The sequence below is a fragment of the Ciona intestinalis genome, unplaced genomic scaffold (genome assembly GCF_000224145.3).
Source record: "Ciona intestinalis unplaced genomic scaffold, KH HT000133.1, whole genome shotgun sequence".
Classification (NCBI taxonomy): Eukaryota; Metazoa; Chordata; class Ascidiacea; order Phlebobranchia; family Cionidae; genus Ciona; species Ciona intestinalis.
This window is the reverse complement of record NW_004190455.1, coordinates 48,869-60,085: the sequence shown is the minus strand read 5'-3', so window position 1 is coordinate 60,085 and position 11,217 is coordinate 48,869. Positions and strand designations below refer to the sequence as shown.

At 35.3% G+C, this 11,217-nt stretch overlaps 2 protein-coding genes and 2 non-coding genes across 5 annotated transcripts in view; 1 reads left to right on the top strand and 3 right to left on the bottom strand.

Annotated features, from left to right (window-relative positions):
• Positions 1-269: 269 nt before the first annotated feature.
• trnad-guc lies at positions 270-341 on the bottom strand. Its single transcript has one exon. It is a non-coding gene; the product is annotated as a tRNA-Asp (tRNA).
• Positions 342-411: 70 nt separating this feature from the next.
• trnaa-agc lies at positions 412-484 on the bottom strand. Its single transcript has one exon. It is a non-coding gene; the product is annotated as a tRNA-Ala (tRNA).
• Positions 485-1,048: 564 nt separating this feature from the next.
• Positions 1,049-9,013, top strand: LOC100181076 (endosomal/lysosomal potassium channel TMEM175-like). 2 transcript variants are annotated; one of them, XM_002122682.5, is made up of 16 exons: positions 1,049-3,358; positions 3,603-3,757; positions 4,201-4,252; positions 4,661-4,696; positions 4,756-4,842; positions 5,172-5,249; positions 5,906-5,998; positions 6,607-6,685; positions 6,948-7,031; positions 7,251-7,305; positions 7,538-7,691; positions 7,745-7,789; positions 8,126-8,182; positions 8,242-8,450; positions 8,508-8,571; positions 8,847-9,013. In XM_002122682.5, exons 1-16 carry the CDS (start codon positions 3,245-3,247, stop codon positions 8,967-8,969), a joined length of 1,485 nt encoding a protein of 494 aa, XP_002122718.1. In that variant the 5' UTR covers positions 1,049-3,244; the 3' UTR covers positions 8,970-9,013. The 2 variants fall into 2 exon arrangements, with proteins under 2 accessions (XP_002122718.1, XP_026694759.1); XM_026838958.1 differs by lacking the exon at positions 8,126-8,182 and having other exon boundaries at positions 8,847-9,010.
• The window catches only part of LOC100183424 (spectrin alpha chain, non-erythrocytic 1), a 50,931-nt gene continuing 48,721 nt past the window's right edge, over positions 9,008-11,217 (bottom strand). The window contains exons 40-41 of the mRNA XM_026838955.1: positions 9,482-9,629; positions 9,008-9,328 (exon numbers count right to left, since the gene is read on the bottom strand). Coding sequence (XP_026694756.1) covers positions 9,203-9,328; positions 9,482-9,629 — 274 coding nt within the window. The 3' untranslated portion in view covers positions 9,008-9,202. The remainder of the gene's footprint in view (positions 9,329-9,481; positions 9,630-11,217) is intronic.

The following is an 11,217-nucleotide window of genomic DNA, read 5'->3' as shown; positions in this document are numbered from 1 at the left end:
GGGGGAAGATGGGACACATTTTAACTCTTTTTCTCGTCCCATATAGTAGTAAACAAAGAACATTCAAAGAAATATGAAACTATGTCCCCATGAGTCTCATAGACCGTTGTTAGTTGTTTAAAACACGATCAGGATATCCGGATATTATTGCTAAAGGTGTCCCATCTTCCCCCACGCTACTATATATAAGTTAAATTTACATTTATTCATAAATTCACTGAAATGAGAAAATGTTTTAAACACTTTTGGTAAATCGCTCAAAAAAGCAACTCCCCGTCGGGGAATCGAACCCCGGTCTCCCGCGTGACAGGCGGGGATACTCACCACTATACTAACGAGGAAGCACATAAGATCGCGCATTGTAACGGGTCTGGTCTGTCTTGGGTTTGTTTTTAAACCAAACAGAAAGCTTGGAGGTGCCGGGCATCGATCCCGGTACCTCGCGCATGCTAAGCGCGCGCTCTACCATCTGAGCTACACCCCCGACGCATTTCAATATGTTATCGGAAAGGTTGTATACAGACGCTGCATTCATTTTTCTTTCGGAGAAAAATCCTCTTAATTTGGCCACGCAGCTCACAAAAACACTCAATGTCGGTTTAAATTATCAATTTAAATTATTTAGTTAAAATAAAATAAACGGTGCAGAATTCGCTGAATGAAGGATACCCTGCTATGTTCACATGGCGATAAATATTGGTCACAAGGTGGCAGCATTGGGTGCAACAGCCACGCTTTTTATGGACAATGTAACTAAGTTGGGTCATGGTAAAAATTACGTCCCCCTTGCTATTATTGTGTAATGATACATCGGCACAACGGATGTATAAGCGTAGGTGTGGCTGCGCGTGCGTCACGGTGTCGGCTAATAAATAACTAAATAAAATGATTCACCTTCTACGTAATTCCTCATGTTACACAGCCGTAACAAAACTTTACAAACTGGGTGTTTCCCTAGCCCAATCCTCGGGTATCGTCTATGTTTGATTTCCTGGTTTATTCAACAGTCATTTGGCTTTCACTAGAACAGGACTTACAGCTTGTTAAAAATGGCTACTGCTTCGAATTCTAGTGATACCATCTCGTACGTTTTTCTCACGGTAAGCGTGAACGGTTTCGAGAGCGCTAAGGTAACTGAAATCAGTATGTTGAGTGTTTTCAGTGAAGAGTTAAACAGAAAGAATGAAAATGCTGGGCCGAGTTGGTTTCCGAGAATTCTAGATAAAATGACAATCTGCATCGACCCGAAAGCAAAGTTAGATTACGAAGTTGGCAAAACTTACAAAGTTACGTCGCAAAATTTTCAGCTTGCGAAGCGAAAAGAATTTGACTTAAACGTTTTAAAACTTCTTCGGTTATTTCTGGCTCGCCAGTCTGGTAAACTCTGCCTCGTATTCCACGGTCGCTACGGTTTTACCGCTTTGCAATCCGAGTTGGGGCGCATTGGGAAAGCATTGGATAAAGTGGATGACCGGAACGTCTGGTTTGTGAACTCTGAAGAAGTTTTTAAGAAAATCGAACCGAAAAAAGCATCTGATCTAAGAAGAATTTGCGACGAGCACCTCAGCGAAGGAATGGCTGATCCTTCGACCACGGAAGAACAAAATATATGTTTGGTCAAAGTTGTCTTGAAGAATCTGGACAAGTTTCTTAACAACCTAAATTGTGAGCTCGTGTCTTCACCCAAACAGAAAGAAGTCCTTACTGAATCTGAACCTGAAACTTTAACGTATAGTGACCGAAGTTCTCTTTCTGGAAAGTTTGAAAACCCGCACCAGACGCACGTCTATCTTGATTTAGAAGCTACAGGGCTAACCCAAAGCAAGATCACTGAAATATGCATAGTGGCTGTTAACGTGGATTCTCTACAAGCTTCAACAACAGGCTCTGTGCCCAGAATCATCGACAAATTGGTTCTTATCGTTGACCCTGTCAAAACCATCGAGGACCACGCCTCATCAATAACGAAACTGAACAACCAGATCATTGAAGAAAGCCTCAAACCGAAGTTCAACGCCCAAACGTCTGAGATTATAGCAGTATTTCTAGAAAGGCAATCCTCCCCTATATGCATGATCGCACACAATGGGTCAGGCTTCGACTTCCCTTTGTTAAAAAAGCATATTCGTGCTTCTAATGCAAACGAATCAATCTTCTCCCATATTAGATGCTCTGACTCCCTTCTTGGGATGAGGGAACTACGTGGTCGTGCTCGTCGATCATGCAAACTTGAAGATGTCTTTCAACGTTCGTTCCCACGGTCCCTGTCAATCAACCAACATCAAGCAGAAGACGACGCCATCAAACTTATGAAGATCGTTCGTTTGAATTCCCGATTACGTTCTTGGATAAATAATAACTACGATGAGTTCAAAAGCATATACGTTTACTAACGGAGAAATGTTAAACCCAGCATTGTAGGATGAACCACTTACTATAACCTGTATATAAAATATTTCATACTATGGGGTAAGATGGGATACTGTTATAACAGATTTTAGACGTATTTTCTACGGAAAAACGTAAATTTTACAGTTACTTTTACAGTTTTTTTTTACTGCGAAAATAGACGTAATTTGTTAACGTGCCACACGTAAAAAGTGCTGCCAGTGACTTTCACAGTAAAAATTTCTAACAGTGTAGCACTTAAAACCCCAGGCTCTTTTAGAGTCGCGGGCCACGGTTGTATAATTCTGTAAATATCCTTTGTTTACTACCATGTGAGACGAGAAAATGGAATAAAAACATGAACCATCTTGCCCCAGCCCACGGTATATATTTGCCAATGCAACATAAATTGAAATGGCTCGTATGTATATTATCGCTTGCTTATTCTATTACACATGATATAAAGAGAAACATTGCAGCAATTACTGTGTATTCTGCAAACTCACCATATTGCAACGTGCAGTTAGTATAACTTCCTATGGCATGAAAAACATCACGAAGTCATGAACAGACTTAGTGAATGTCAAGCAGAAGCAAACCTTTAACCCTTAATCTGACTACAGCTTGCCTGCTGCGTTGCCATGCCCAGTTTATGAGTTTATTGTTTTAACGGTCGGTGATTTCAAACACGCTGTACAATGAAATAAAAAAACGTTTTGCATTGAGTTCCGAGAATCAAACGTGTATTCACAACACGTATAGCCTATTACTGTCTGTCTTTGATCAGCGCAGTTAGCATCTATTTACACGCTTAGAGAGATAGGATAGATTACAGCGTTTAAATAAAGTTTCTATAATGACAGAGGGCGAACAGCATGCAGAATCTTCGAGTCGTGAAGTTACAACATTACATGCAGATCGTATAAAGTTGTACAGCGATGCTTTATGGGCTAGCATTGCTACGTTAATGGTAAGACTACGTTTAAATTAGAAGGCTTTACACTCGTGCGTATTCTCGTTGCTGTACTGCATACTTCGTACACTAAACAATGTCTCGTGCTAATGAATGAATGTAACCTATTTATCCTGGCGTGGCGGGGCAACGACAGTCGTTACAACACGGGTGCTTTGTTTTCTACACCTCGTCCCCGCTTACCAATATAGCTACCAGGTTAGACGTAAGTAACTTTGTAAGTGGTTATTTTCCTTTGTAGGTCGCACCAATACTTAACTCCAAGTACATGCACACTCTCATACACACCCACGATGAAAAGAAAAAGGAAGAAATAATGCTCACGTTTCAAACACAAACGAAAATATATTTCCTGACGTTTCTAATAACGTGCAATACATGGGCAAAACATGTCTGGTTTGTATATTAAGTAACATGAGATTAATTGCTTAAAGGATTACCGCTATTTGCTTACAGTTTAGCAAACTGAACAATTTCCTGAAGCTAATTCACGCACTGAGTGTTTCCTGTGAAAGCAATGCTTGGCTAGTCACGCATGACAGTGATTGATGGTCCGTGTGGTTTGAAATTACAAAATGTCTGTTACTTGCTTTGTCTAGAGTCTAGACAAATACGTCCTGTCCTATAACACGACACTCACTTGACATAGTTCTAATGCAACAATATTCCATGTATTAATACCATTAAGAATTATAATTCAACATGACACTAATATCGGTGGGTTTAGGAGCCGAATGATATCATGGACCATCTTACCCCAACCTAATATCATGACCCAGCAAGAATATTTCCATCAATCGTAACTTATATTCTCAAATATTAATACATAGTTCTTACAGGTCATTTCAACTGCTTCAATATGTGACTGACTTGAGCGTTTTCATAAATATGGTGGGCTGTAAAATATATAAGATATATTTTTGTTTATCTTTAAAAAACAATAGCGATCATGTTATATAAAGTGTGGGAAGGAGTTAAAACTATTTCTAAATTGCTTGGTTTCTAAAACCAGATGTCTGTAAACTATGAGTTAATTCAGATAACAAGCAATTAAATGTATTCAAATCATTATAACGACCGTTGTTTTGTCGCTACAACATGTCTTTTCTTCTTTTTTGTTATTATTTTAAAGTTACTGTATTTTATCAAATTCATCATATTCATTATAATCTAGGATAAAAATGGTAAACTTGTTTATTAAGTTTCTACATCAGCATCCTGTTATTTTTTGCCTGTAATCTGGCTCTTGTTATAAATATCAGAATAAAGACAAATAAATAAAACAACTTTTGTTTTCAGAACATTCTTCTCTTTGCGAGCATCCTCCCCTACTCTGTAAGTTGTGAATATAAATTCACATTAACTTTGTCTAACTCGGATCATTTACATTTCAGTATTTAATTTTATCCATTTTCCACCGAGGCACCTCCATGCCAATTATAATATACTGCATCCTACAACTTATCATAAGCATTTTCCAGGTAGGCAAATCTATTATTAATATGTTATACTAGAGTTTTGTATGGCTGATAATTTGGACAACCCATTAGTGACCACTGGGTTAGACCAGCAATTGAATGTCTTGCTCAAGGACACATATGCCCACAATGGTAGCAGCGACGAGCCTTGAACCCATTACTTCTGGGTTACAGGCAGGCGTGCTAACCACGACGCGGACACTAATATGTGACAATGATGGTTGAATAAAAAAACAAATGTGGTGTAATTTCAAAAATTTTATTGATTCACGGTTTCATTGCACCTAATTCAATGAATTTTTAATGTTTAATTCAATGTAAATAAATTACAGATTGGGATTGTCATTCATTCCTTCAGATATCCACAATTACTTCAACGCAACCTGCGTGATAAACCAGATCAAGAAAAGGTGAACTAGTATTAATAATATTAATAAAATAACTTTATTTATCTCTTCGATTACGGTAGCAAATATAAAGACAAGATATAGTGAAAAAACAACAGTTGTTAGAACACGGTTAAAAACATATTTACATTTAATTGGATGAAACTAGGCGTGGTCGCTACACCTAGCAGCATTATAACCAATATTTAACTTCCAATTATGTTAATATTATTTAATTTCTATGTTTCAATTAGAATAATGATTTTATGATTTATTTTTTTAGTATAGTTTAACCGTCACTTTAATTTAATGTTTTATAACACATATCTAACCATCCCCATTTTTTTTCCAATTACATTAATATGATTTAATTTATAAAATGCAAATTACTTTCAGTTTATTGTGTTGGGTTTAGCAGCTACTCTTCTTATCAAATCCTCTCTCATTTTTATGCTTTGTTTGTTTTAACAACTATCATTTATTGTTATAATTTTTTTCTTCTTTGTTTAAATTAAATTGATCTTCGTTTATCATATTTTTACTAAACAAAAAAATCAGAATTTTAAACAATAAAATGTGCATCAAATTTAAATCAAACTTATTAGACAGTGTTTGTGCCAGCATATGTGTTCCTAATGCTCCAACATGTTATAATACATTTAACTTTTGTTTCATTTCAGAAAAATATTCGAAATCGTGTGCTGGGAAAGTTAATGTTTGGACCCATTATATTAGTGATAGCGATCATAGTGACCTACTTTTCAATAGATGCGGTCAGTAATCTATGGTTGTTCAATATTTCTGTAACAATTTCTGCAAATATGGCCCTGCTCTGTAGTGCTCATAAAGTTGGGCAAAAATCAAGTGAAACAAAAAGTTTACCAAGCTATATACACCTACTTTTCAATAGATGCGGTCAAAAATCTATAAAAAAATATTTCTGTAATAAATTCTGTTTAAGGTTTCTATAATAAATTGTATATGGGAGTGATCTGCTAATAAAGTTGGACGATTTTTGTGAAGTAATAACAGCCAGGATTAAATGCTATATGAAGTCTAACTCACAAATTTAAGTCTAACAAATTATGTTGTAGAAGATGAAAATTTCGCATTAATTTGCATCACCAGTCTTTTATTTAAAATGGCCGGTTACACATTCCATATCCATATATAATAATAATAACTTTTATTTGTCTCTTCGATTACGATATCGAAGATTTAGAAATATTTTAAACAAAAAGACAAGATATAGCGACAAAACAACAGTTAAAACACGCTTTCAGTAAAAACATATTTACATTTAATTGGATCAAATTTACAATATCTTCCATTTAATACTTTAACTTGTTTAGTATTTGGTTTACATTTTGTTCACATGCAGGCTTTGGTGTGTCTTGCATTTATAATGGCAAGTGAATGGTTGCAAGCGTTATTGAGAAGGCTCTTCCTGCTTGTACCTGGTGAATATTTTATTCATAATTATTTTTTTACAGTTAAATTTTAAAAATGTTTAAGTTTATTGTAAATTCAAAAATAGTGAATCTATCCTTTTAAATTTGCCTGGAGTCTTATAGAGAAAATAAAAAAACAATTTCAATCTTGGTTTAAAGTGAATTTTAATTACAGGAACAGGGTATCATAAACTTAAACAAATACAAATTATTGTTGTATAAATAACTTATTTGTATTATTTCATTTTAATGTTTGTAATATTTCGTACAGGTTTACAGAACTCGACATTTGTTCAGAAATTATCAAGAACTGATGTCATGTTTGTTGAAAGAATAACCATGCATAGATTGGAAGGTAAGACCACACCAGGGGTTGGATTTGTGTTCATAGGGGTGGTTGAGGTGTCAAACTGGTTGAAGTGTGATTGGTGTGCTTTTAACACAGTGTTTAGAGCACTTGAATGAATAAATGTAACTTACTTTATCCTCGCGTGGCCGGAAAACCATTTTTTTATGTATGGCTGATAATTTGTGTACTAACTTTATGTGTATTCTACTAACTACCCTTCCTCAGCTTTCAGTGATGGCGTAACAGCAATCGCATTCACTCTGATTATACTTGATATAATGTGAGCTATATTCTGTTTAATTTGTTTAAAAATAAATTTCTGTTCAATTTATTTATTAATAAATATATTTTTAACTGCAGGCGTGTTTTAACAACTGTTGTTTTGTGGCTATATTCTGTCTTTCCGTTTTAAATATTTCTAAATATTCACTACTGTAATCGGGACAAATAAATTAATATATAATGCCAACACATAATAAGTGATTATAAAACATTTAAATATATTATTTCAGGCAAGAACAGCAGCTTACGAAAACGATGGTGAAAGATAAGTTTCACAACGACTTGTTTCTTGCTCTTGCTTCAAAATGGCCGTTTTTAGTTTCTTACGTTGCTGCGTTTATTTTTATCTCTATGTTCTGGTACACACACATGACGCTATTCAAGGTAAAACTGCTTTGAACCAATAAAAGAGAACTAATTTCAACTTTATGTTTCAGCAATTCAAAGAATGCTCAAGGCTGAATCAACTTATCAATAATCTGGTAAAAAATTGAACAATTGTATTAAAAAATTAACATTTTTAGATATACAAAATCTTGCTGTTTTATTTATTTAATCAACAATTTTTTAAGTAAAATTTGAATATTTTTATAAAAACCCAAAAATGTTAGTATTTTTAGATCCAAAAACGATCTTAAAGAACAAACGTTCTTTTAAGACTACAAATAAACAGATGCCAGAAGATATTTTATATACTTATAAGAAGGAAACGATTCAAAAGGCCAACTTCCATTTTAAAAAATGCCGGAGGTCTTTTATACATAAAATACCCCTGACAGCAACAGTAAATATATTTAACTCAGCATTTGTTTTTGCAGCATTTGTCTTTTGTTGGAAGTTTCCCTCTGTGTTTTAAACTTGGAACAGCATTTAAAGTAAAAACATGTTGAACAGAATCAGGCATTCCATATAAATACTTTGTTTATTCCACCAGGAATCAAACTTAATGAAACTAGGAGTCCAGCTTGGCAGTGGAGCAGTGTTTTTAGGATCTTCATTACTGCTTCTTATTTACGGGCTAACTTTGGTTCGAATTAAATTTGAAGATGACCCTACCATAACTTGGATGAATAAAGACGTTTGTTTTGGTGGGAAATATATGAAGATATTAACAGCACAGCTTAGTATTTTACCAATCACTGGGTAAGACTAGTTTTATATTTGGTAATATTCGTAAAAGTAACAGAATTACTTTAACAGGTGCGTCTCATTCATTATTTCATTCTTTACAAGCGCGTTGACTGCTGGTATATGTTTTGCTTCTGTAAGTAGATTTTCTGCCTATATAAAACCAAATGTGTAAAGTTAGGAGTGACATAGGTCACACTTTAACTAAATTATAAAATGTGATACAGTGTTCACCATTGTTCAAAATCTTCTTAACTCACAAGACTTTCACAATTTACAAAGAAGTTTCAGATTATACGTGATGTGTAAAATCTGAAAATGTGCCAACATTAGAGCTTGCGATAAAGTTTTAAAACCAATGCATATTGACCAAGAAATACTTTTGTTGACGAAATTTTTTCACTTTTCCAGATGGCAGTAGTTTCATTACTGGCGATGATGGCGGTCAACATTACGAATTACTTCCTATACGAACACAATATTCAAGAGACAACTGATCATACTGAGAACAGACCACTGTTGCCTGCTGAATGATATGTCTTGTACTTTGCTTCTTATACACAGAAATCAACTCAGTCGACGTTTGTTTTATTGATTAGTTTGCTGTGTTTGAAGAAATGCTACGCAAGATTTTCACCAAGTTCAAATAGTTTTTCAAAATAAAGGCAGCTCCAGAAGGGATATGACTCTACTCTATTATCTTTATATGAAGATTACATGAACACTAATTAAACAACACGTACTGCACAACTACACACATGCTACTACTAGTTAGTGAACAATTCTTTGGTGAACGCCACATAGTCATAAGCACCAAGGATATGAATTCCATGAGAGTCATAATACGGCGGCATGTTGCTGATGCAATACTCTGCCTGATCACGACTCAAGTTCTGTAAAACAAGAGAGCAAAAATTAATGAATGAGCACGTAATAATTAATTTAGCACGTACACATATGCCAAAAATTGCATTTGAGTTTCTAGTTTTAAGAACACCTGTGTTAAACAGAACACCTGTGTTAAGTTGTCGAAAGTTTAAACTCACCTGATATAGTTCTTCTTGTGTTACAAACGGTTTACCATCAGCACTCAATGCTTTGAATGCACTTTCAACTTCTTCACTTGATTTAACATTCTCTGTTTCTCTACTTATCATAAACGCCATGTATTCTTGTAGTGATACTGTGCCATCCCTGTGTGGAGGAATATACAGGTGTAATATGAGTCTATTCTATATGTGTATAGGAGATGCCCTTGACAACCTGGGATTTAGGACAGATTTGGCCCATTGTAATAAGAGCCAAAGCAATATGTATAAAAAGAATGAATGTGTAAAAATTAAAAAAAACACATGAAAATAGTACAAACTAGATTCTAGATCACAAATAAGTTGCAATAAATTATAAATATTAAGAAAGAGTGAGTGAATACAACCTAAACAAATGTCTCGGAGCCATTCAAAACTACAAAGTTAAAAATAGGTATAAGAGTTACTAGACGAGGACCTCGCCCGCATAGAATAGAAAATAGGATATTTGTAAAATACAGGTTAAGTATTTACCCACCTGTTCGGATCCACCATATCGAGGATTGCTTGAAACTCGGGGTCTTCCTCTCCTTCTTCAACCATCGGAAGATCGTATCCCAATGACCGGAGGCAAGATTTGAACTCGTGATGTTCCAACTTTCCACTCTTGTCTTTATCGAAGTGTTTGAACATCATCGAGAATTCTTTCAAGGCGTCTTCAGTTACCCCGGTCATGTTTCTGTGGGGATTAGAATTAAATCCACAATGGTAGCAGCATTATATAGGAGTAGTATTATACTTGTATTTGTCTAAAAATTAATCACCCACAAAGTAACACACATGGTAACTCATAAGCGGGCATGAAGTATATGAAACATAACACCCGTGTTATAACGACAGTCATTGCCCGTCATGCCAGGACAAAACAATTCACATTCAATAATACCTTGCTTGTATTTGTTGTTCAAGATTATGTTGAACTCTCATACTGAGTTGTTCCAACTGATCCCATTGTTGCGCGAGACCTAATGTTGAATGTTCAGTGTAAGCATTCTCGAGTATGAGAGCTTCTTCCAATGCCGATCCAAGCTCCTCTATCTCACTCAACTTACTCTGTGTTAAACATTGGTGGTATTTTTATATTCTGTATGAGTGGGGTCCTTAAGGACCTGGGATTTAGACCGGCCCATTACCCGACCCCCAAACATTGGTGGTATTTTTATATTCTGTATGAGTGGGGTCCTTAAGGACCTGGGATTTAGACCGGCCCATTACCCGACCCCCAAACATTGGTGGTATTTTTATATTCTGTATGAGTGGGGTCCTTAAGGACCTGGGATTTAGACCGGCCCATTACCCGACCCCCAAACATTGGTGGTATTTTTATATTCTGTATGAGTGGGGTCCTTAAGGACCTGGGATTTAGACCGGCCCATTACCCGACCCCCAAACATTGGTGGTATTTTTATATTCTGTATGAGTGGGGTCCTTAAGGACCTGGGATTTAGACCGGCCCATTACTCGACCCCCAAACATTGTTGTTGGGTAATATTCTAAATTTAAGAAAACTAATATTTATGTCATAGTTGAATCAAAGGTCTCTTTCTTCTGTTTTGTACATAGATAAAATAGAATATTTCTATAGTCTATTTTAGCCATTTATTTTATAGTTTGTTCCATTTAACTTATTAATATAAAGTTTAAGTTATTTAGCTTTTTAGTTTATAGTTCAGTTTATAGTTTAACTTGATAGA

Coding starts and splice junctions, on each gene's coding strand:
- LOC100181076 (XM_002122682.5), top strand. CDS start 3,245: ATGACAGAGGGCGAACAGCATGCAGAATCTTCGAGTCGTGAAGTTACA. Junction 7,032..7,250: donor AACCATGCATAGATTGGAAG/GTAAGACCACAC, acceptor ACCCTTCCTCAG/CTTTCAGTGATGGCGTAACA. Junction 8,451..8,507: donor AGTATTTTACCAATCACTGG/GTAAGACTAGTT, acceptor TTACTTTAACAG/GTGCGTCTCATTCATTATTT.